Consider the following 26,854-nt stretch of genomic DNA (forward strand, 5'->3'; position numbering starts at 1 on the left):
AAAAAGGCCAGTGGTTGCCATTGTCCATTTACCAGTTGCTCAAATACACCTGAACGCTATGCTGGAGGCGTCTATCGTGAGGGTGATTGGGGTGTCTCTCCATGGGTGCATGAGGGTGGCAATGGCTAGGGCATTTTTGGTGGTCTGTTCCCTCCTGAGTTCATGATATGCTTTTACTAGGTCCTGCCATGCGTGGAAAGGATCTCATGATGTGGGGCCTGCATAAGTAAGTGTTTGTTCGGTGCGGGGCTCACTGGCCACCTCTATAGCGGCCTTACGAGGGGCCATACTGTGTCCTCAGACACAACGGCTCCACCTGTGTTTTGGACATTGGCAGCAGGGAAGGGACTTTCACACATGACCAGTTGAAACCAGCCAACTTGGACTTTGACCAGCCCATCATTCACCCGATCCCCACAACGAAGGGGGTCGGCCTCCTAAAAACAGTGCCCTGATCACCAGTTCTGGGGGAGGGAGGGTTGTGCAGATAAAAGTTGACCATTTCTACAAACTGTCCCTTCACAACCGATGGCATGGGGAAAGAGCATATTGCATCCACCTTAGTGGGTAACGATCTTGCTCCATGTTGGTCGATACAATGGCCCAAGAAGTCAATAGTTTCTTGGTCAAATTGGCACTTGGCCGGGTTGATGGTTAGGCTGAAATCACTCAGCCTGGAGAATAATTGTTTACAGTGGGTGGCATGCTTGTGGGTGTGGCTGGTAATTAAAATGTCGTTAAGGTAGACAAAGGAAAAAGGCAGATACAGGCCCACACTGCATCCATCAGCCTCTGGATAGTCTAAGCTGTGTTTTTTAACCCAAAGGGCATGCGGAGAAATTCAAACAATCCAAAGGGGAATTATGATGGCAGTTTTTGGGATGTCTTTGGGGTGTACCAGGATCTGGTGATAACCCTGATGAGGTCCACCTTTGAGAATATCCATGCCCCTTGCAGGTTAGCAGTGAAGTCTTGGATATGGGGTAAAGGATATCTGTCCAGTATGGTGGCCTTGTTGAGGTGTGGTAGTCTCCGCACGGCCTCTAACCACCTGCCGCCTTGGGACCATGTGGAGAGGGGAGGCCCAAGGACCACCAGAGTGCCACACAGTGCCAAGTTCCTCCATCCTTTTGAATTTGTCCTTGGCTATGTTGAGTTTTTCAGAGGGGAGATGCCGTGCCCTGGCATAGAAGGGAGGGCCATCTGTAACGATTTGGTGTGAGGCGTGGTGATGGAGGGGAATTCTGCTATGACCTGAGCGAATTCATTGTCGGCAGTACTCACCGAGTGCAAGTAGGGGCTGGTGAGTTCATTGCCCTTGAGCGAGAGTGACTGAAGTGTCCAGGAGTCCATCAGCCGGTGCCCCTTGATATCCAACAGCAGTGAATTGGCCTGCAGGAAATCTGCACCCAGTAATGGTTGTTGCACAGCTGTCACCGTAATCTTCCAAATGAATTGTCTGTCCCCAAAGCAAAGGGAAATGGTGTGGGTGCCAAATGTTTGGATGTTGGAGCCATTTGCTGCTCAGAGCTCCTTGCCCACTTTGCTGCAGCAGGCCTCCGGGCTGGTAATGGGAATGTTGCTGTATTGTGCTCCAGTGTCCACCAAGAAATGCTGGCCCAACAGGGAATTTTGAATACGTAATAGGCTATGCAGTTGGCTGGTTGTCACAGCCATTAATGTCAGCAAGCCTGGACGTTTCCTGGAATGAGCAAGGGGAGTAGCATTGACGGGTCTTGGAACCCCACCGTCAGTTATAGAAACAGTACTGCTCACCGGTGGGGCATGACGGTTGGTGGTCGTCCTGGCCAGGTGCTGATGATGTGGTGCTGTCACTTGCTCAAGCGAAGCGTAAGCATCCCTCTGCCGCCCATAGCAGGTCTGCTCGGGCAGCCACCTTCCTGGGGCAATCAAAATCTTCCTCTGCGATAGCAGCCGAATGTTCTCGGGCACCGTCTTTAGGAAGATATGCTGGAACAGCAGACAAAAGGTGTGGGCATAGTTGAGAGCCAACATGTCACTCATGAGGGCGGAAGGGGCCCTGTACCCCAAACCATCGATATGCAGCAATCGGGCAGCATGTGTGCTTTGAGAGCCCGAAAATGCAGGTTAACAGCTCTTTCATGACCACATACCTTGTTCCAGAGGCTGCTGGAGGAAGTTGATGGCATGGAATCCCGATTGAGGGCACTGACCACGTGATAGTAGCACGTGTCATCAGTGGAGATCTGTCGAATGGCGAACTACAACTGCTTGCTGGATCCACACTCGTGGTTGTGACATCCAGAAGCTGGGCAGTTTCAGTGCTACAGTGTTGATTGCAGGTTACTCTTTTATCTTCCAGTCCAAAGCACCGGTTATAACCCTAAGGCTGTAGCTCGAATCCGCAGGAGAAGGAAGACACATGCACCAGTTGAGTGTATTTGACACTTGAGTTTATTCAGTGGCAGCTTTGTTTTTTTATAGACAGCTCAGCTGCGTCACTCTGCGATCCTCCGGCGATGATTGGCCAGTTTCACTGCTCTGCTGGTGTCCTATGGAAACAGGTGTTTCAGTCACTGCGTTTGACGGCCATTAACTGTGTCAGCCCGAGGCGTGGGCCACAGGTTGCTACATTACGATATTTGGAATTGGCTGTAGCAAGAGGACTCTTATTATTTTCCCTAACCAGGAATAAGAATGAAAACTTCAGATTATTGTGGTCCCTGATGATTTGAATATATGGAAAAATATTAGTGAGGTAGAGATGGTTGGTAGTAAATGTGGCTCTTTTCCAGTGTTAACTTATGGCTCAGTGCTATTTTGCAGAACTACTTTCAACATTAGAATGATGTGGGTGGATTTCATGATGAGAATAGATTATGAAAGACATTAAATATAATCAACTCCTGAGTTTCTCTCATTTGTGCTTTTAAGTGGTAAAGTCCAAGCAATTAATAATTAATGTAGGGCAGCCACAAAGCAAAAATAAGCATATCTGCATTACATATCTACCAGACAAACAGACCAAAAATTTTGTGTGTTGCATGGCAGCAAGAGTCAAATGCAGAGTCTTCTGAAAGTGTACTCCAGCTATTTGGACCACGAGTTTCACAGAACTATGAACTATGGTATTTAACTGTGGTTTCAACTCGCTCCAGATGAAGTGAAAATGAAAGTCTGCTCCTTTACTGCAATAACCAACACGTGAGACAAGTGACAGAGCTCTACTCCTCAACCTTAGGCTCTTGCTTGCCTGTTGAGTTCCCTTTCACATCATTTTTGTTGAAAGTAGGATTGGGTGATCACAGTGCATTCTGGATTGGCTAAAAACCTCTGAGATTAGGTGTTAAATTGTGAAAGCGGAGAAGTTTAGGGGGAACATATGGAGATATTTTTCACACAGAATGGTGGGAGCATAGAATGGGCTGCTAGCTGAAATGGTGAATGGAGGTTTAATTTTAACAATTAAGAAAAGTTTGGACAGGTACATAGATTGGGGAGGTGGGGGGGGAGTGGGTGGTGTAATGGAGGAATATGGAATGGGTGCAGGTCAGTGGAACAAGGCAGAATAATAGTTGGACACAGATTGGAAAAACCTGTTTTCTGTGCTGTAATGTTCTATGGTTTAAATTAATTGTGTATTTTCTATTCAGTTTCATTGTAAAAGCTCACTGTGTCCACCTTATCAAATGAACTTTCACGTTCTGACTACCTGCACAAAGTGTGGCATCTGATTCTTTTGCTACTCGCCTTAAAGCTGTGTTTTTCAATTTCAACAATTAAGCTATTAGGAACAATTTATTCTAACAAAATTGCCTTCTAAAAGCTATTTTTGCTTTTTCTGATCTAACAATAAAGTGATTGGATAAAACTTCCTCCATCCCCCAAAAAATTCCATTTAAAAAGTACTCTTTCTCAAAGGACTTTTGGGTGTTCACATCTTTTTCAACCCAGTTTCACAACTGAACCTAACCATTTGAGCATTGCCACACAATTCCAAGACTAGGATCTGATTAGTCAGCAAGCTTTTTAACAGCATCATCTACAAACCAAGAAGAGTCTGACCTGAAGGAAGTCTTAAGCCTCAATTTTGTCCATCTCATTCTGCCCACCTTGTCCAAGCCTTAATCTCTCGCTCTCCATTGGGCTCTGCCTCCTTGTTACTACCTGCCCTAATCTCTCATTCCCTAAATATTGGGAAGTGTCCTCGTGTTGCAGCACAACATTCTGTCCTTGGACAATTTACCTGTTCTTGCTAATATGTTATGGGAGATTATATTTATTGGGATAAAGTGATGTAAATGCTAATCATTTTTTTAATCCTAAAGTTTATCCCAGTAAGCATGAACATAATTATGTAAAACTTCAGCAGCTTTGCTGCTGTAACATCACAAAGAAAGGTAGCCAAATCAGCTATGTCATAAGAAATGTAGGTTCTCATGTACAATAAAACTGTGCAGACTCGGGTATGGGTGGGTGCGAGTGGCAACGTGGCATAAGCATTTGTCCTTGTACATTTCTGAATTATTTTACTCAAGTTGCACATTACTTTTTTTTCTATTTTATTGCTAGGAATTGAGATACAAATACTATCAGTCCTATAGAAAAGATTGGAAGTGCTTTATGAATGAAGAATGTTCTGGAGATGTAAATAGTGCTGACCCTTCAGTATCTTCTGGTACTTCAGCCATATTGGAAAAAGCTGATGGAATAAAGCAGCATCCTATCAAGCTGTTTGATTTTGGCCGTGCCAGTAAATTGAATAAGAAATGGCATGGTAAACATTTGAGCAATTTGAAGCTGCAATTGTCTTATAATTCAAGAACTATTAACAGTAATCCATCAATTTCAAATATTGATATTTTGTCATCCAGTAAGTTTTCAAACTTGCCGAATAGAAAAGATGCATCTCTGCACCCTGATTCAGCAGCTGCTATCACGAAGCCATCTGTTTCAAACTCGGAGAAATTATCTAACATTTCAAATCTGTCTCCTGAACAAAAGAAGCGAGAAGATATTCCTGTTCCATCTGCATTGGTTGAATCTGAAACCATCTCCAGCAGTTTGAGTAAAACTCTGCCACCAACAGGTGAAACAGTATCTTGTCCAGCCACTTCTACCTCTGCAATTGGAAAGGTTGCTGAGAGGAACTTTGCCACCAAAGTAGTAAATGAGCAACCCACGTCAACAGCTTCTATAGCCGTTTTCGAGAAACATCATGGAATAGAGCAGCATCCTATCAGCAGATTTGATTTTGGTCATTTCAGTAAAAAAAAGAAAAAGAAATGCTATTACAAAGGTAATTTGGAGCCAAAGTTGTCTTGTGATTCGGGAATCATTCCCAGGACACCACCAATTTCAAATATAGAAGTTTCATCATCCAGAAATTTTTCAAAGTTGCCTAATATGGAAGATGCATCTCTGACCCACGATTCAGCAGCCACTATCACTAGGCCATCTGTTTCAAACTCTGAGAGATTAATTAACTTTTCAAATCTGTGTCCTGAGGGTGTTTCTGTTCCCTCTGTATTGGTTGAACCTGAAACCATCTCCAGCATTTCAAGTACTGTTAAAATGCTGCCAACAACAAGTGGAACAATGTCTTTTCCAGCCACTTCAACCTCATGTAAAGCAGTACCAGTTTCAGACAAAACAGATGAAGACAAAATGGCTCCCTTCAGTTTTGCTGGTTCCATGCTAACTAAATGTTCTGAATTACCACATGCACCAGGTACTTCTAGGAATTCTAAATTTAATTCAGGACCAGTTCGCACCACAATCACTTCTGATGTTTCAAACTTGTCTGCCTTATTCAGTCGCTCTGCAATTGGAAAGACTGACAAGAGGAACTTGGCCACTAAAGTGGGAAATGAACAAGCTGTGTTAACATCAAGTTTCATGCTTGACAAGCCAACTGAATGTTCTTTCAGAAGTAGTAGTGCAAGTTTGACTGGTGTATTTCACAATAAAGTCATCTGTGATTCATCTGGTAAAAATGTACACCATGACAATGGGCAAACAAGCACCATTTCATCAGCGACTTACAGTGGCAAAGACCAATCATTTGGGACAGAATCTGCTTTTTCCTTTTTAAAAACTACCGAAGAATATTCACTAAAACACTCATCAAAATCATTTATTAGTTTGAATTCTGTGGGACCTTCAGGTGATCAAAGTAAGATGATACCAGTCAGTTCTGCAACTGAAAGATCAGAATCTTTATTCACTAGCTTTCCTAACACACAATTTTCAGCCAAATCTACTGAATCTTCAAGTAACCAAAAAAGTTCATGTAGCAATGGCTTGGTTCTTTCAAATAGTGATACATATAAACTCTTAACACTTGCCCAGTCCAATAGTGATGTTCCAAATTTGAACATTAAACCAGTTTTGCCTCTTGATGAGTCCTCAGTTTTTAAATTGAAAAATCTACATACTGTCACACCTACTTCATCTTTGTTTACTTTCTCCTCCACTCCGTGTGCAGATGTCTTTAAGCAAGCGCGAAGCATAAAGCCGCCAAATCATTCTAATAGCTCATCAGAAGTGTCATGGAGCAAACTGGGGAAAAGCTCAACTAGTTCTATTCCTGAGGCTTTCACAGTCTGTTTTGGTCAACAACTTTCAGCTGGTGGTCAGCAGCAAAGAATTGTTAAACCATTAGGTTTCACCAAAGTGAAGAAAGACCTTGAGGTACCGATAGTTGCTGAACCACCTAAACATAACTATATACATTTGTCTGGCTCTAAGGATGAAAATTTGCTACTAGCAGTTAGAGAACAGCAAAGAATTGATGAAATATCAACCAAACTCATTTTTGAAAAAAATGCTTTACAAACTGAAAAGTGGTTAGATTGTAAATCTGTAGAATTCCATGAAACAAAACCAACTAACTCCTTATGTGTTGACTTCAGCAAAGAACTTTCTTTCCCACCCAGTCAACAGCAAACCAGTGTGGCACCCCTGGGTGTTGTAGTTGAAACCAGGAAATTAAAGGAGACTGCAACATTTGAAGTACCCATAAGTATGCAACAACCTCAAAATGATAATGAATCAGATTCTGTTTTGCAATCCAGTAAGATGAGAACTTCACTTGAAAATTCTTCAGAGAAGAATTCCAAAAATCTTGAAATAAATGGAAAAATACCACCTGTGTTCAGTGATCAAATCAATGATGTACAAGAGATACGCTTTTCTGAAAATCCAGGACACAATCCAGTGCACCAGAACCCTACAAGTTCCAGTGATTTTTGTCCTCCAGAACATGAAAGCAAATCAAGTGATAAAGTAGGCCTGACATTTCAATCAGTGAGAAAGATTATTTTAGAGCCACAAAATCTTTCATCACACAGGAAAGATTTTGCATTGGTTCCACAAAGTATTGCATCGAAAAACAATAGTTTAGGGGAAGCTAACAATGTTACCACCAAGGCAGAAATTGTCCAGATAACTGCAACTGATTGCCCACTTGCCACTGTTTCTGCAGGCTTTTGCCCTATTTTTACTTTTGGTGCTGGTCATTGTTTCCAGTTCAAAATGGGAGTGAATGGCCATGCAGTTGCATCAGGAGAAAATGAAGAAAAAAAGGGTGATTGTAAAATCAGACCCAAACCAATGTACCCATTCCCTCCTCCAGCTGATAGCCCACCCACGGCAATAAATGCAGAAGACACTCTTTTCTCTAACCAAGCCAAGTTTTATTACTTTGAGTGGTCATCCCTGCAGTGGAAGGAACGAGCATTTGGAGAAATTAGAATTTTACAACATAGAGTAACGAAGCTACCACGATTGGTTGTGTGGAACACTGCTAATAAATGTTGTGCCAATCATTGGATCACAAGTGACCTCGAGCTGAAACAAATAAAAAACAACATTCACAACTGGGCTTGGAGTGCACTGGATTATTCAGAAAACAAGCAAACCTATTTACAGTTCGCTGTACACTTTAAGATGAAAGAAACTGCTGAGATGTTCAAGAAGGTCTTTGAAAAAGTACAAAGTACAATTGAGGTGTCTGAATCAACAGAAAACAACTTGTGTTCAGTGGAAAATGTGTGTGATCAAAATGCTTCATTTGATGTGGCATCTGATTTGAAAGAGGAAATAAAGACTTTGCAAGGTAAACAAATCCTGCAGAAAATTTAAATTTAGACATGCAGCAGGGCATCAGCCCTTTCCAACCCACAACCCTGTGCTGCCTTTATTTACACCCAATTGACCTACATCCCTCGTATGTATTAAAGGGTGGGAGGAAACTGGAGTGGACATGGGGAGAATGTACAAAGTCCTTCTAGGCCACGCTGGATTTGAACCCAGCTTGCTGTTGCTGTAAGGGTTTAGCGGTTACCACGATGCTAACTCTCCTAATCGTGCCACGGGAAAAGAGTTTTGCATCAGAATGTTGTTATTGAATAAAGCATATTACTGCCTGAATTGAGGCACTGTAATGACCAACTTGGGTATGTTTAATAGAGGTGCAAACATATTTACATTCTCAATATCTTATCAACCATCTTATTTGAACAAATTACATGGCTCTTGCCTTTCACATGCCTCATGGCATTTTGTGCACACAAATCTACACCTCATTTCTTTGCCAGTCACCTCTCCATTCAAGTTCTGCTTCTCGTTGTTCACAGCTTCAATTCCTTGCCCTTCCCACCCTCTCCTTATCAGGACCTGTTACCTTTCCCCACCTGGTTCCATCTTCCACAAACTTTTCTGGCTTCATAAACCCCTTTCAAATTGCAGCCCCAGGGTAGCCCTTTTGGGTCCCGGATGCAATTACTGGAGCCAAGGTGCTGAAAGCACTTTTCAAATCGCAGGGGACTAGATCCATTAAATTGCCAACCCAGCGATTTAAGGAAGATCCAGCCCCCTTGATGATGTGTTAAATAATGTGTCATGCACTCATGAGAACTATCGGCAGTCAGTCTTCCTCCCCCCCCCCACACACACACACACACACCCCAATGAGCTGTCAGTCGCCATCCCCCCAACCCCGTGGCAGCGACCTCTCTATCCCCCCTGCCCACAGCAGTGACCTCTCTTTCTCTTCCTCTCACCCTGCCGCTCAGCAGCAGCGCCGGATTAGCCATTTTCCCCTTTAAAACCACTGAACCTGGTCGCCTGGGTAAGTTTTTACTGGGTTACCTGACCACCTCTGAGGTAGGTCAGGGACCCAGTTGGTTTCTGACTGGGTTGATCCAGTTGGATCCTTTCAAATCACCATGTAAATTGCCCAGTTAACCCTATTTTACATGGCATTTTGAAGGGCCTATAGTAGTTAGTTTACTTTTCCTAACCCGTCCCACTTTCCTCTAAGGCTTCCATCTGCCTACTTATCTGGCTCCACCTATCAAATACCAGACTGCCTTACCTCTCCCCTTCTTAATACTGGTCATCTTCCCTCGACACTCTCAGTCCTAATGCAGGTTCTCGACCCAAAAAGTCAATCATCACTTTAACTTCACAGTCGTTCCATGACTTGAGTTTTTCCAGCAGATTTTTTTTGCTCTCGATTACATCTTCAATCTATGTCCATCTATTTTTTTTTTAAATAACTATATTTCAAACTTAAAAGGGACATAAGACAACAAACAGGAACTGGAGTATGCTGTCTGACCCATCAAGCCTCCTCCACCATAATGGCTGATCTGGCTGTGGAAGGGTCAACCTACCTGCCTTAATTTTCTTGCTTTGCAAAAGTCAATCTATCTGTTTAAATATATTTAATGAGACACCCTCGACTGTTTCCTTTGGCAGAGAATTCCACAGATTCATGATTCTGGGAAAAGCAGTTCCTCTGCTCTTGGTCAGTTACATTCTCCAAAAATGAAGAATAATCCAAGGTACTTGTTGGATAAACTGCAGTTTGGGAAAACTCCAAATAGATTCATGAGATTGATTTTACAGGAAAATAATTGTTTTAGAATTAATAATTGTCAATTTACAAACAAAAGATAAGCTTGCTATCCCGATGGATCTCTGTTAAGAAAATGTCCAGTTGCAGTTTATTGAAACTATATTAGAAGAAGAATTGAGCTAATGGTTTGGGATTTGTATTTCTTTTAATGCATATGAATAGATGGAGATGAAGATGTGGTCATACTGAGTGAAGTTACACCAACTCCAGAGCAGAGAGCTCTTGCCTTAAAGTTGCTCCTTCCTCCAACTTTCTTCTGTTATAAGAATAAGACAGGTTATCAGAGCAGTGATGACGAAGAAGGTATGTTTCAAATCAAACTTGCAGTGTATCTTCGTTTTAAATCTGGGCTTGCAAAAAGAATGAAGTAAATTGCTTATAGGACGGTTCACTTTTTAATATGTTATCGATTTCGTCACTCTCCTATCACTCGAGGCAAATTTCACAATTTTGAGGAAAAAAATCTGGGATCCATACACTGAATCAGAATTTAAAAAAAACCTTGGCCAACATTAATCCCAGACTCCCGCATAATTCCCTTCATCAATATGGATCATTTCTTTGACAATGCTAACAGCATGAGAATTTCCTCTGGAATGAAGAGGAGGAAAACATAAAATTTCTCTATATTTCGGAGTTATCAGAAGAAAAGGTCGGTTGTCAGTTGAAAAACAGTTACTCAGCCTAATCCTAATTTAGTATAGCTCTGTAATCCTGCTGGTCACACCCCTCTGAGTACTACTTAAATGTGAAGGTTTCTTCCTTCTATTACAATTTCAGACTGAGTTCAAATGGTTCAAAACATTTCCCCCCCCCCCCCCACCACTTAATCCCTCCAGTTATTTTAAATCTTTGGCTCCTAACATTTGATCCTTCCTGAGAGGAAATGTGGCCTAGATCTGGCTATTTAGGCCCCTGCATAACATTATTACATTTCAGTTTAATTACTCTGTTGACTTAATTGTCTGTACTTCCCGCTATCTCGGGAAAGCTGTTATGATGTTTTAAAAATAAACACACATACACCCTCATCATGCTCTCTTCTTCCCCTTTTCTGATGTTCATAAGATGCGCAAAGTTAAACACTAAATTTCCAATTCAAGGATAATTTTTCCTGCTGTTATCAGATCCTTAAATGGATCTCTCACTGACAGGAGACGTTTGTACTTTTATTTTAACTACTTTTTCTCAATGCCCTGCACGATTTGACTTGTTATAACACTACTTACATTATTGTCTTGTTTATTTCTTTTTCAATAAATTCATTTTCAATAAATGTTGAAAAATCATTTTTCAATAAATTCAATAAAGCAGTTATTTTTCCTGTAAAATTGCTTTTGTGAATCTTCTCCACACTCATGCTATGTGAGTTCATTTACCTGGGTAGCAGGCATAATGAAGCTTTTTTGCTGTATGTCAGTAAACATCACAAATATATTATTAATGGATTTTGAGCACACCTCTCTGAGTACTACTTAAATGTGAAGGTTTCTTTCTTCTTTTACAATTTCAGACTGAGTTCAAATGGCTCAAAACATTCCCCCACCCCCCCCTCCCCCAACCACTTAATCCCTCCAGTTATTTTAAATCTTTGGCTCCTAACATTTGATCCTTCCTGAGAGGAAATGTAGCCTAGTACATTAAAATGTTGCATCGCTAAAACAAGCACTAATAGCTCCTTCTCAATGGTTGAATAATTTTGTTGATGGTCATTAAACTTTTTCAAGAAGTACGAAATAGGATGTTCTACTCCATCACCATCCTTCTTCTGTAACAGTACACCACCAACCGCTTCGTCACTGGTGTCCACGGCAAAAGAGAATGGCTTTTCAAAGTTGGGGGACGCAAGTACAGGCTGATGGCATAAAATGACCTTTAACTTCAGAAATGCTTCCTGGCATGCATCTGACCAGATAATTTTTTCTTTCTTTCCAAGTAGTTTTAATGGGAATGCAATTTCTGCAAAGTTTTTGTAAAATCGACAATAGTAGCCACTCATACTTAGAAATCTCTGAAGAGCTTTCTTATTTCTGGGTATAAGGAACGCCAATACTTTAGCTCCAACCAGTGCCACTTGTCCCTGTCCACCACATAACCCAGATAAATTACAGTGGCATGTCCAAACTCACTCTTGTGTAAATTCACTGTGAAGTGTGTTTCCACCAGTCTCTGAAATAACTGCTCTAATTCAAGCATGTGTTCTTCCCATGTATCCGTACTAATTAGAAATCATTGATATAGGCTCCTGTGTGCTTCAAACCCTGAATTACTGCATTAATCATTCTCTGAATTGTGCCAGGTGCATTTTTCATCCTAAAAGGCATAACATTATACTCATACAATCCCAAAGGTGTAACAAATTCAGAAATCTCCCTGCCTTTCTCTGTATCCTTTTAAGAGATCAATCTTTGTAAAAAAAACTTGGCCTTCCCCACCTTATCTATACAATCATCTATTCTGGGAATAGGGAACACATCAGTCTTTGTCACCATGTTTACCTTTAGATAATCTATACAAAACCTAATTGAGCCATCTGGTTTAGGCACCAGAACACAGGGTGAACTCCAATTTGAACTTGATTTTCAAATGTCATTTTTGAGCATATAATCCATCTTTTGATCCAACAATCTGCCCTTTTCCTGATTAACTTGGTAAGGATGCTGCTTAATAGGCTTAGCATCACTGACCTCCACATCATGACAAGCCACAGTAGTTCTTCTTAGAACATCTGGGAATATATCCTTAAATTTCATTAGTAATGTCTTTATTTCTTCCCTTTCTGATTTAGTCAAATGCATTAACTTGGTGTCTAAGTTTTGCAAAACTATGGAATTTTCCAGCCTGGGGCTTATCTCTTTCTGTGCTCCATGACCTTCCACGAAACTTATCTCCTCCTTACATTCCTCTATAACTAGCACCTTGGTTGGAATCCTAGTCTCCTCCTCAGTCATTTTCTCAAAGTAAGGTTTAAGCATGTTCACGTGACAGATCTGTCTCTCTCTCCGAAGATCAAGCGTCTCAATAACATAGGTGACCTAGTTAATTTTTGATTTCACCTTGTATGGTCCTGAAAACAGCTCTCAAAGGGTTTGACTGCATTGGAAACAAAACCAATACTTTGTCGCCAGGTTTAATGTCCCTGATTTTTGCTTTTTGATCATACCGAATTTTCATTTTTCCCTGAGCAGTTTTTAAATTTTTCCTTGCCATCTCGCAACCCTGATGTAATCTGTTTTTAAATTTGAAAACATAATCCAACAGATTTGATTGTATATCATTATGTATCCACAATTCCTTCAACAATAATAATGGACCCCTGACTTCATGACCAAACACCCACTCAAATGGACTAAAGCCAAGAGACTCCTGAGTTTCCTCTCTAACAGCAAACAATAAAAAATGAATTCCTTCATCCCAATCCTTTTTATTTTCCACACAATAAGCCTTCATCATATTTTTCACAGTTAATTTGAACTTTTCCAAGGCCCCTTGACTTTCAGGATGATAGGCAGGTGATACAATTTGATGGGCTCCCAATCCATACACCACCTGTTGAAATATTGCAGACATAAAATTACTCCCTTGGTCAGATTGAATTTCCCTTGGTAGGCCAAAGAGTGTGGAAAAATTTTACCATAGCCTTCACAATAGTCTTTAATGTTTCGCAGGGGTATAGCCTCTGGAAACCTTGAAGCTGTTCACATGAGTTAAAAAATATATATTTCCTACTTTGGTTTTTGGCAATGGGCCAACACAATCCACTATCACTTTCGAGAAGGGCTCCCCGAAAGCAGGGATGGGTTGTAAAGGTGCCACTGGTGGTCCTTGATTAGGCTTGCCCACCAGTTGACAAGTGTGACAGGTTCTACAAAAGTTCACAACATCCTTTCTTAATTTCAGCTAACAAAGCTGTTTCCTTATCTTATCTACAGTCTTCTTCACTCCAAGATGACCTCCCAAAGGTATACTTTGAACCAACTTCAATATTTCATTTCTGTAAGTTTTAGGAATTACAACTGGCCTTATTACCGCCCAGTTTTTCACTGGCAGGTATAACTTGTGGTCTCCACTTTCTCAATATTCCATCTTGAATAAAGTAACCTACTGGCACAGTTTCAATTTCCTGGTTAAACAGAATCTTATCTCTTATCCCAGCAAGATCAGGATCATGCTGTTGTCTTGCTATTAATTCTTCTCTTGACAACAGCAAAGCTGGATCCTTGAGTTTGTCCTCAATGCTTGCCTCCATTACAGGATCATCACAGGCTCTACCTCTATCTTTTTTCTAGACATGGCTCTAGTAACGGCACACGCAGGGTAGATTTCCAAATCCTTTTCGGACTCATAAACCAATGGCTTGCTTGTGAGTTTCACCGCAGGTATGACTTTACCCTCTGCTAAATCATTTTCTAACAAAAGAGAAACTCCATCCACTGGTAATAGTGGCAAATAACACTCAAATTTTTCCTTCACCCATTTCTCTTTCTTTGACCTCACTTATAGATTTTCTTTCTACTCTACTTGGATTATCAGCTGTATTCCTTTGAAAGGTTTTCCCTGGTGTCCACTAAGACTCGTGGGTTAAAGCATATTCCTCTGTGAATTTAGCCAATTCTTGCCAAGTTTTTATATTTTTCTCTGTCAAGTACACTTGAATATCATCAAGAACACAATTTTTAATCACCTCAATCAGAATGACTTCCCTCAATAAATCAAAGTTATTTTCTACTTTCATTGCAGCACAACACCGATCAAAACACACAACCTTCCTATAAGCAAAATCCAAGTAAGATTGGGGTGCTGCTTTTTTTAAACTCATTTTGTCTATAAACCTCTGGGGCTAGTTCATAAGATCGGAGTATACCCTGCTTTACAAATTCGTAATCAGCTACTTGTTGTACTGTGAGACACGAATACACCTGTTGGGCTTTCCCTTTAAGAACAATTTGTAGCAGGATTGACCACTGGTGTGGTGGCCATTTTAAATTTACAGCTACTTTCTCAAAATGCTGAAAATACTGGTCTATTTCAGCTTCCTCAAATGGAGGAACTAACCTCACTTCTCTACTGACCAGAAACTTCTCCACCTGACCAGCACATGGGTTTTGGGCTTCTCCCTCTTGTGTTAGTGTCTGCTTCAATTTAGCTTGTTCTAGCTCATGTTTCCATTGTTTCTTCCTCTCCTCCCTTACAGCTGCATTTTCCTCCATTTCTGCCTGCCTTACTGCTTCCTGTTCGGCTTTCCTTTCTGCCTCTCTTTTTTCCTCTAACTCTAGTTTTCTCAAAGCCAACTTTACTTCCTCTGAAGTTTTCTCCTTTGGAAACTGTTCTAATGCAGCTTCTTCAAATACCCCCTTTCCTACATTGTGTTTAACAAACTTTTGAGCAATTTCCTTATTTTTCATCCCAGTTTTTACTGTAAGTTTTAACTTAACAACTATAACCATCAGTTCTGACTTAGCCATTTATAAATTAACCACTGAAGGGTTAGCTATGAACTAGTCAATATTCATGGTTGCTGGTCTTTTCTGCTGGTGATTTATACACACCGTTTATTTTTAATTTCAAGCTGGAGCTTAAAATACACTTTTAAGAAGACTGATAACTAAGGTCAAATCTATCGCCCCTAAAGCTTCTACATTGGTTTGATCCCGGACAATTTCCCCAAATTATGTTACAAGATCAAACCAGCAACCACAAAGAAGGCATATCACACAGGGGTAAAGATGAATAATTACTTTATTAACAAAAATTCACCTTCAAACTTTAATTCAAAATCTCCCCCCTTTTTATAACAATGCCCACTGGTTTCTATAACAGTGTAAAACTAATAAATTCCCCAGCCTTTATATTTCTAACCAGCCCACAGGAAAAAAAAAAGACACAAAACACAAAAGACAAAACTTCGATTTCAATCAAAGTAAAGATCATAAACAAAATTCAGTTTGTTTGGTAAACTGAAGCCAAAAGATCTTTAAGAGAGTGAGAGAGAGAGTGCACAAAATTCGAAGTGGTCTTCTTGTGTTGCTTGCAGAGAGAGGAACAATGGCTTGGTCCGGATCCTTCCGGCTGCCTTCGGAATGTTCCTCCCTTTTAAAATGCCCAACATTCTAAACTGCCTCCCAGACAGTGACTCATGTTTTGGGCCTCCTTCCACTCCACAGCACCACCCAGTGGTGGTTTGTCATCCAAGTCCAGAAATTTCTAGATCATCTTCTGCACATGCCTAGTCCGTCTCCCACTCTCTCAGCAGTCCACCTTCACTTTGGCTCTTAAAGGCAAACTGCCACTTTCCAACACAAAACCACACAACACATAGGCCAATACATAGCACAGAACTCTGTAACACTCACCTCTGAAGAATATCCTTTGTTATTGCTGAGCAGTGTCCTTTCAGCCACTGGGCAAGACCTAGGAAGAGAGTAGGTAGAAAAAGTTGTTAGACTGCTGACCCATGGAGGGAGGGCAAGCCTATGGAGGTGACTTTTCTCTGCAGCCTCCCTTTTTTTTTAACTACCTTTTTCCTTCTCTGTTTTCCAATTCTCTCCCCTATTTTCATGATGGCGGCACTCTCAACCTCCAAATGTTTTTGTGGAAGAGGTTAAGAAACTGCAAGGCATTAATCGATGGATTTCAGTCCATCAGTGCTCTTCAGGCATATTGATCAATTTATCCTGTGGTTCCATCTTGGTGGGCAATCATACAGACAAATATGAAACACTGCCCCATTGACAATCTTACCTGAACAATTACATCTTTAATGTGCACCTTTCCAAAATAAACCTTATGCTTTCCCTGAGAATGGATTTGACCAGCACTGAAATTAACTAACTTGAAACTACTTGATTTGTCTCTTTTTATAATGTTGTGCTCTGATCCACAAGCTGGTCTGTTGGCTAGGGCCAATTCAAATATGATAATCAGGCCTCTGCAGTTTCTTTGCTTTTAATGGTTGATGTTATAGATCAGCAAGTCTTAACAATTTACTCATTTTGAAAAATGTTTTTGCATCCTGTGCTTCATTCATTTCCTTCTAATCTACAATAAATGCATCATTCCCTCTTGTTGTGAAAGGAAATATTCAGACCCTTGACTGTGTCTTCCAACTCCACACACACAGGTTTGTTATTTGGTCCCTAATATGCCATTTTCTTTCCATTGTTACCCTATTAAAAATAATGCCGGGAGAAAAGCAGGATCTTGATTGCTGTAAATTTGAAATAGCTGCAAAACAAAATCACTTGTAGTTGATGCTACCTTTACTACGGATGAGCATATTTGGCATTCTCACTCGAGTAATGTTGATCTTTTCAACAGATGAGTATTTTGAGACTGCGATAAGGAAGCTTGGTGGACAGCTTTATCCTAATCAGAATTAATATTTTTAATACTGCCTTATGGTAAGTTCTAAGCTTTATTAACTGAAGCTCCTTGTTCCACTAATTCTTAGCATTATCTTTTAATTCTTTAAATGGTAGTATATCTCGGGGTGTGTTTTCTCCTCAACCTCACAATAAGCAGAGATGAGCAGAGGGACCAATCGAAGTTCTACATCATTTTTCACACCATATTTCAAGGTAACTTTGTTTCAATGGAGAATACACTTTTAAGTACTTTATTGATTGCAAAGATAATGAGAGTTAAAGCTGTGATACTCACTGAAGGAAGGATGTGGATTCTGTGGAGAGGGTGCGCAGAAGATTTTCAGGGATTTTTGGATTGATGAGCATGGTCCTTTCTCCTTGGAGTGACAGAGGATGATGGATGACTTGATGGAGGTGTACAAGATGATGATCGACTTTGTTCATGTGGATGACGTGCAGGCTGCCTTCAAGAGAGTGAATCAGGAAGGTATTTGGTCCAGATGCAGTATCCGTCCACGTATTTAAAATCTGTGCTGACCAACTTACCAATGTATTCATGGATATATTCAACATCTCACTTCTGCAGGGCATGATACCCACCTGTTTTAAATAGGCATTAATCGTATCGGTGCCTAGGAAGAGTGTGGTAACCTGCCTAAATGACTCGACCAGTGCCATTCACATCAGCAGTGATGAAGTGTTTTTAAAGGCTGGTGTTGATGCATCTCAGCTCCTGTCTGAGCTGCGACGTGGATCCATTCCGATTCATGGCAGCAGGTCTACAGCAGATGCCATCTCACTAGCTCTACACTAAAGCCCTGGAACATTTGGACAGCAAAGCTGCATACATGAGAAAACAGGAGGAAGATTGAAAACTAGACTGAATGGTACCCCAATAACAACCTCGCACTCAATGTCACCAAAACCAAGGAGCTGATTGTTGACTTCAGGAAGGGAAAACCAGATGTTTAAAATCCAGCAATCATTGGGGGAATTGGATGTGGGGAGGGTTAGTAAGTTTAAGTTCTTGGGAGTAACTCTCTTGGAGGCTCTTTCCTGGACCTAAAACAGTAATGCCATCATAGTGCCTGTACATCCTCTGGAGTTTGCAGAGGTTTAGTATGACACCGGAAACCCTTGCACATTTCTACAGATGGAAAGTGTACTGACCAGCTGCATCATGATCTGGTATGGGGACATTAATACCTCTGAGTGTAAAGCCCTGCAAAAGGTAGTGGACACAGCCCAGGACATCACAGGCAAAACCCTCCCCACCATTGAGAGCATTGGAGAAGAACAGCAATCATCAAGTATCCACACCACCCAGTGCGTGCTCTTATGTTCGCTGCTACCATCATGAAAGACTTCCCCCGCCAGGTTAAGGAACAGCTGCTACCCCTCTCCATCATACTCCTCAGTTACAAATTCAACCAGGGACTCATTTAAGGACTCTTTTGCACCTTATTGTTTATTTTTCCTCTCTATTGCATAGTCAGTTTGTTTACATTTTTTTAATTTGTGTACAGTATTTTTTGCACTAGCATTAAGAGGTAATTCAGTCTTTCCCACAGGAAAAAGAATCTCAGGGTTGTATGTGATATCATGTATGTATTCTTGCAATAAATCTGAATTGGTCCTTTGTGCTACCTGCACTGGGTCAGATAGAGCTTATTCAACCACTTTCAGTAAACAACTCAGTTTAGTCTCCAGCTCCTCCTATGTCATCACCATGCTTTCAAGTTAACTGAAGATGATGCTTATTTCTGTCTCCACAGAGTCTGCCCAAACAGTTTAGAGTTTCCAGGATTTTCAGTTTTCTCCAGTGTTCACTGAAGATGACTTGATTTTGTGTGGTATTTCATGAACGTAAGAGGGACTAGTTATAGAAGATAACAATCATGAAACTGGACGTGTCAAATTCAAGGTGAACTAACTCTGAGTTCAACTGCGGTTTCATATTTACCTTAATTCTGTATCAAAAATATATTGGTCACTGTCTTGAATATACAGTTAATCCTGTTGAATTTGATAAAGTAGATCTATTGAAACCTAATGATCATGTGTATTTGTTTGTTTACATGTCATGTATTAAAATAGAACCTGAAGGGTGCCTGTAAACCTCCAGTACAAACTCAGTTTGCTATTTGTAAATGAGTTTCATTGTTTACTTGAAAGGCAGTGAATTATTATTTTGGAGTTTGTGATGCAATGTTGGTATTCTGCACTTGGATTTATTCACTAATGTGTGCATTGGCAACTCACTTTTTAAAATATTTTTAAAAATTGGTTACACATTTTTGCATCTATGTGCAGCACCAGTTTGTGCTCTTAAATTTTCAAATAGTAAAAGGACTCACTGGCTTCAGATTAAGAACATCAAGTAAAAATAGGCATGTGGGAATGGAAGCAAATGCAAGGCAAAACTGAGTCTTTATGAAAGAGCATGAGGAGGATTTTGTTCCAAACCAGCTATTGGAATGAGATGAGAAAGCTCTGATTCCAACCTGGTCATATGTTTATGTAATTTAAGTTGCCAAATAACATTTGAGATGAGGACAGCTTCAAGGAAGATGAAGTGTATTTATTATATTTCTAGCAGCTTCCCTGATATTTAACACTCCATCCATAAACCCCTCGCCACACCTTCAAATCACTATGGAAATGGTTCTTGATATTTTTCTCAACTAAATGCAAGCCAGGCTTTCCAATCCCACTTCGACATGAAATCTTTTGGGATGAAGGATAGTGGAGTTTAAACCCTGCAACAGATAGAAAAATGAAGACTGATAAGCTCTGGGAATGAATGATGCATGTTGTCAGGCAACTATTTGTGCAATGGGACTCAAAATTGGGTAAGAATCTGCAAGGCTCGGTCAGTTCTCCAGTATTTCTGTATGAAACTAAATTCAGTCCTGTTTGGAGCAAAGAGGGTGAAAAATATTATTGAGTTAATATTCTAGATATATATTAAAAGCTTTTGTATTCAAAAAGAGTGGGATTTTAAGGACATATTAGTTCATTCCTATCAGTTTATTTTTTAATGAGGTAAATCCATTTTGAATTGCTTCTTTCTCTGCACTTTGAACCTAAAGTCTTTAAAGCTGCTTTTTCTTTTAATTAAAATTACTTTTGGTATGCGACAAGTTCAACTTTCTGTGTTACATTTTTCTTATCTAGCCTTATTTGAGGAATGTTTGAAAACAGCTACTGATTCAAGGCTCAGAACTTAAACCTGCAAGGTATAAAAGCATAAGGACCAAATGCTTGAAAATAGAATTGGTATGGATGGGTACTTCTTGTGGGATGAAGAACCTGGTTTTTTTTCTCCTCATGATTCTGACTCAGTTTCTTTTGCATTCCTTGGGTTGAAAATTAGATACTACATAATATAGAGAGAACTTAAGAGCAGAGGACCTTGGGAGAGACAGCGAATGTTATGCCACATGTTTAAAGTGATGCTTGAGAATTCTTGTGGATTTTAAGTTGTATTGTAACTCAAAGCCTTATTGGTCATTGGACCATATTATAAACTTTAAATAGGTATGTTCCTATCAAACAGCTTGTAATTTTAGCTGCAATTGTTGCTGAATTTCATTGTTTTATTTCCCCCCCTCGGGCTATGTGCAACACTCTGGTCAGAAACCTATTATGTCCGCAAATTCCTTAGTGCTGATTAGAATTAGATCAGTCATCCAGTTACTTTCCTTGAAAAACATTATGTGCATTTTTTTTAGTGCAGTTAATACACAAAATGCTGGAGCTTGGTAAATTTCTCAATGTGCCAGCATGAGATTTGTTGTCATAACATATTTATTGGTCATCCTATCTTTGTCAACACCAGCACAATATAATTTTGACTGAAATAGGAAGAAAGATTGCATTGAAATTTAATTTTACCTTTGTCTAGTATCAATGACCTGTTCATAAGAGGAGCATGTACGTCACCCGGCATCACTTTAAATAACTAATAATCTAGCGTCCACCTCTCCGATTGAGAATTCGAGAAAATATCTGTGCACTACTCTCAGAAAATATTTCTATATACTTTTCAGATTCAAAACTACTACCAGCTTTATTGAAATCTCATATATTATCATTGAATTAGGAGATCCAAAATGTTAAGAATTTGTATGAAATATATGAACTAAAAATTAATAATTGAAAATACCAGTGGGATCTGAAAACTATATTTAACAACTTGTATTTTCCACCCAGGAATGTAATCAGCAACTCAGGTTTGGTGGCATCCAAAAGTGTGGTCAGAGCTTTAAGAATGTTAAATGCCATCTTATAGGACGACCCCGGAATTTCCAACAAAAAAAAGATAACCCCAAATCTGGCACTTATCACAAAGCAAATCACAATATTTTAGTTACAAATTGTCATTTAAAGATTTAAATTTTATTTGTATATTTTAAAATAAACCATTGTCTGTTCCTGTACCAGGCCGTTTAAAGCCTGTGTACAGAGCTGACAGCTGTGGTACCAGGTGCATGGAGCCCGCAGAGGAGTGCTAGCAACTAATGGCATGCACGTGACTGCATCAGAGCCAATGGAAAGATGGCAGTGGTGTTCAGACCTTTAGACCCAGCACATAGGAAGGTGACATTTTTAAGTTTTGAGGATCGCCTTAGACAACGGCATATACGGTAGCTAGGAATTCAAGAATTTGGTCCTAATGGTGTGGTCATGGTTTGTAACAAGCCTGAAATGGACAAATTCCAATTTGGAGGGTAATAATATATTATTAATTTTTGGTAATATCAGGCAATAAGTTGTAACAAATGACAATTCCCAAACTATTTGCAATAAACAGTGGATTTTTGGACACCCGAGTAATATGATAGCTAACTTACTGTTCAAGCGATGATTAAAACATTCCAGCACATGTGGGAATCAGTATCAGAAAAGGAAATTTCAAAAATGTATGAAACATTTACATCCTACAACAAAGACCTCGCTGCTATAATCTACAAGATAATTGAGCATACATACTAAATTGCTTGCTTTTGCAGTTTTCTTTAAAATTGATGTTTCATATCTCTTGTGGAATGTAACAAAGGTTGAGGCATATGTTGGGTGTCAGCCATGTATATTTTGTCATATTTGAATTTAATACTTGATGACAATAAATATTAAAAAGAACCTGCACTTGCAATAAGTTTTTTTTTTTAATTTTAACCCTTTAGACTCTGGCCATTTTAAACCTTTCATAATATTGTATATGCTCTGGACTGGGTCCATGGGTAAACCTGAGTTAGTTCATCTGTTCAGTCACTGTTTACACATAATATCTGGCCAGTCACTGTCCTGCTTGATACCCTACATAGTCTGAGATATTCAAACAACAATTTTGAATGTTCTTATCTTCACTTCCATTACTTTTTCTGTGGAACTTGGTGAAGCATCTGTTTTTAACCCCAACCTTTACAAAGATATACTTTACCGTACAAACATTGCTATGAACCAGCTGGTGGTTGGGTATAAAACCAGTCCCAGAAAACTGGGACACGGAGTACATGCGCATGTTAGTAGTCATGCAAAACCAGTACACAGAGTCCAAAGGGTTAACTTGTACTCTGTGGGGTTTGACAAATGAAGTAGTAAGAATTTTTTTCACAATGTAGTGTACAAGAGGGCTTTGATGAAAAGTAGATGGCTTGGATGAGAGTTTATTGGCATCTATAAAAGTACAATATATAAATCCATGAAAATTCTTTCTTGTTGCAGCCAAACAGGTACGTAATTTATACTGTTGTAGTTGATGTATACAAGCATTCTGCATCAGGTAGTCAACAATGAAGACGGATGGCAGTCTCTTCAATATGAGGCACCTGCAAGCTCACACCAAGGCACAAGAGCAACTTGTCCGTGAACTACTCTTTGCAGACGATGCCACTTTAGTTGCCCATTCAGAGCCAGCTCTCCAGCGCATGACGTCCTGTTTTGTGGAAACTGCCAAAATGTTTGGCCTGGAAGTCAGCCTGAAGAAAACTGAGGTCCTCCATCAGCCAGCTCCCCACCATGACCGCCAGCCCCCCCCCCCACTTCTCCATCACCTGATGCAAGGATCGACAAAGAGATAGACAACAGACTTGCCAAGGCAAATAGCACCTTTGGAAGATTACACAAAAGAGTCTGGAAAAACAACCACCTGAAGAAACACACAAAGATCAGTGTATACAGAGCCATTGTCATACCTACGCTCCTGTTTAGCTCCGAATCATGGGTCCTCTACTGGCATCACCTACGGCTCCTAGAACACTTCCATCAGCGCTGTCTCCGCTCCATCCTCAACATTCATTGGAATGACTTCATCACCAACATCGAAGTACTCGAGCCGGCAGAGAACGCAAGCATCGAATCCATGCTACTGAAGACCCAACTGCACTGGGTGGGTCATGTCTCCAGAATGGAGGACCATGCCTTCCCAAGATTGTGTTATATGGCGAGCTCTCCACTGGCCACCGAGTCAGAAGTGCACCAAAGAAGAGGTACAAGGGCTGCTTAAAGAAATCTCTTGGTGCCTGCCACATTGACCACCGCCAGTGAGCTCCCTCTTCTCTACCTATCATCTCATGCCTTTGCCACCCCCTTCCATCTCTCTTCTCCCCCCTCCCTTTTTGTTTGGACACTGTCTTATAAGGGCTCAAGCCTGAAATGTCTATGATGTATCTTTACCTTTGCTACATAAAGGACACTTTCACCTGCTGAGCTTCTCCAGGATTTTTTTTAAACCTCAATAAGAGTGCAGAGATTTACTAGGATGGTGCCTGGACTTCAGGAACTGAGTTACAGGGAAAGGTTAAACAGGTTAGGATTTAATTCCCTGGAGCGTAGAAGAATGAGGGGGATTGACAATAAATGCAGTTAGGCTTTTTCCACTGATGGGTAGGTGAAATACAAACCAGAGGCCATTTGTTCAGAGCGAATGGAAAAGCTTAAGAGGAACTTCTTCAGTGGTGGGAATGTGGAATAAGATGCCAGATGAGGTGAATGCAGGCTCAATGTTAACATTCTAGTTCAGCACAGACTAGAAGGGCTGTTTTACTGTGCACTGGATTCCAACCTGATTCACTGAAGCTGTAATGTGCTAACTGTGCCATTCTTTAATAATAGGATTGCATTTCTGTTTCATTCAAACCATTCTTCAACTCTCTAACCCCTTCTATATATTCTTGTCCAACCTCCCCTTAAATATATACATTTTTTTTGGTCCCACCTTCTTAGCCCTTCAGGTAATAAAACTTGAACTTTTCAGTGGATTTGTTGATGATTGGTATGGTAATAGCTAAAAGAAATATTTTGTACACCATGTAGTAGAGAATTACTGTCAAAGACTCTTAAATATTAGATCATACTCAACAGAAAAGAAATTGTTCATTTCATCCCGGTCTTCATTCAAAAGAACAATTCACTTAGATGTTCCAACCAACATTTGTATCTCAACATGATTTTTGTTTGTGAACATTGAAAATAAATCACTAGGACATAATGGTCATGAGGGTTGCTGCAAAGGGGAAAATCTTCACACCCTATTTAAAATGCTTACTCAGGTAACACTGTTTAACCTGGTACTTCAACACTGCAATCTTTTTGTTTATTGGCTACAACTGCAGAGTTATTGTACTTCCTTTGCTTTATTTGCTGATCTTGAATGAACAATGGAGAAAACATTTTGGATATCTATCGAGCAGCTTTTTTATGACCAAAATGAAATCAGACCCTCAAATCATATTTAGTTTTACTCTATACTTCACACTGACAAAGCAGTATTTTAAAATGAGCGACAAAAAGGGTGCTACAATTAAGTAAAATTTTTAAAACATCTTTATTTGAGCAAAATGTTGTTTAAAAAAAGATGCTTTATTTTATTAGACTGAAGATTGTCATTGCCAGGATTCCTTGCCATTGGAATCAACTTTGACGTAACAAAATGAAACAGATGCAAAATACTTTTATGGCTTTGACCTCTTTCTCTGATAGAAATTGCTGTCAAGATTGCTTACATTTGTTCATTTAAAAAAATTGTGGAAAAAGATCTGAGCTATCTCTTGCATTTGTGCCAGTTACTGAACATAGAACAATTAAAATCCGTGTGGCTTTGAGCTGTTGTTTTAAATGAGGAAGAAAACATTAAATTGGTCAGCAAGAAGTGGGGTTCTTGCCTAATTAGATGCATGTTTGATTCTAGTTTGAGGCTGTGAACAAACGCAGCATGTGTGTTATCACTGGTGAAAACTATCCTCTTAACGAAGCTTTATGCAGTAGTGCTGTTGTCACTGTAAAACTCACTTGTAAATGTTTCAGTCGATGTACAGTATGTTTCCAGTTATCCAAACTTTTTGGCAGAAACATGATGTAACAAGTTGAAAAAAAAAAATCACCCAATGTGCTCATGTGGGGTTCTGATGCGCTGTTAGTGCCAGTTTGGTAACAACAGAGCTCAGACGCTGAATGGCTAGAATCTTGAGCCATCAGTGATGGAAGGAAGTCAGCAGGTCAGGCAGTGCCTGGCGAGATTGTCCTGGTCTCAGGCAACTCCCTCCCCTCTCTTTCCATTTACTTTTTACCCTCCAGCGTACTTGGTTCTCCGCTGTCATCAAGGAAAGCAGTCTCCAAGGCAGGAGTTGGGGATCAGCGACAGCTGATCTTCTGTTTACTGATACAAGTATTTTGTTGATGCTATTGTACTGTACTGAAAAATCCAGTTAACTAGAAAACAAATTTTTGGATCTGGGGAAACGTACTGTAATAGGTTTGTAAATGGGAATTATAATGAACATGATTGGTGCCTCTTGCCAAGTATTGTTTTAACCAGACCGTAATTGTGCCTAAATTTCAGTGCAGAGGCCACGAGTAAAGTTTTGCAGTAGAAGTTAATTTCAAACAATGTTGACCAATTTCAAATTTGTACAAAGTGCAATTAAATTTCAACGCCATACACTAAATTATATACTTTTCAGTTTTATTGTCATCACTGGGCTATAAGGTTTTTAAAATTTGCAGATATCCTACACAACTTAGTTTTGTCATGTATTTACTCCCCTATATTCAGCAGAAAGAATCCAGAGTAGGTGAACAAAGCAATTTTCAGTTCAATTGCTATTAACTCTTTATCTTCTCAAACTTTTGGAAAAATGTATCTCTTAGTTGTTCGAAAGCCAAAAGAACGATGTCATTTTTGTCATCACACATTTCCTTGAAAGATGTGCTGGAAAATATAAAAGTTTTTTTGAAAACAGTGGCATATTTTAACCCAGTATATAATGATCATCAAGAATGTGCAAGAATTGAGAACAGACTACTGGACTGACAACTATTCAGTTATCCAAAACTAGTTTTAGATTTTTTAAAAATCCGGCCTTTTTAATATGAACAAAAATGAACTGAAGCAAGGAAAATGAGAGCAATGGTGGGCCTGAATATACATGACAAAACACTGCAGATATATTTTTATTCTTAAGATATATACTTTAATTCCAAGAAATGGGGATGGTAAATATATCACAATTTAGTTGAAGCAGACTTCAATCTATTCTATAAATACAAAAATAAAATTCTAAGCATGCAAGCCTTAAAA

General features: G+C 39.8%; 2 protein-coding genes across 3 annotated transcripts in view; one reads left to right on the top strand and one right to left on the bottom strand.

Moving 5' to 3' along the window:
- Positions 1-22,416, top strand: part of LOC138757958 (uncharacterized) — a 63,003-nt gene extending 40,587 nt beyond the window's left edge. For both annotated transcript variants that reach the window (XM_069926146.1, XM_069926148.1), the window contains 4 exons: positions 4,555-8,101; positions 10,070-10,210; positions 17,225-17,307; positions 19,047-22,416. In XM_069926146.1, coding sequence (XP_069782247.1) covers positions 4,555-8,101; positions 10,070-10,210; positions 17,225-17,286 — 3,750 coding nt within the window. In that variant the 3' untranslated portion in view covers positions 17,287-17,307; positions 19,047-22,416. The remainder of the gene's footprint in view (positions 1-4,554; positions 8,102-10,069; positions 10,211-17,224; positions 17,308-19,046) is intronic.
- A 3,806-nt stretch (positions 22,417-26,222) lies between these two features.
- LOC138757959 (probable ATP-dependent RNA helicase DDX60) overlaps positions 26,223-26,854 on the bottom strand; it is a 72,066-nt gene continuing 71,434 nt past the window's right edge. The window contains exon 37 of the mRNA XM_069926149.1: positions 26,223-26,485. Within this exon, the coding sequence (XP_069782250.1) occupies positions 26,380-26,485 (106 nt within the window). The 3' untranslated portion in view covers positions 26,223-26,379. The remainder of the gene's footprint in view (positions 26,486-26,854) is intronic.

The sequence above is a fragment of the Narcine bancroftii genome, chromosome 3 (genome assembly GCF_036971445.1).
Source record: "Narcine bancroftii isolate sNarBan1 chromosome 3, sNarBan1.hap1, whole genome shotgun sequence".
NCBI classification, from domain to species: Eukaryota; Metazoa; Chordata; class Chondrichthyes; order Torpediniformes; family Narcinidae; genus Narcine; species Narcine bancroftii.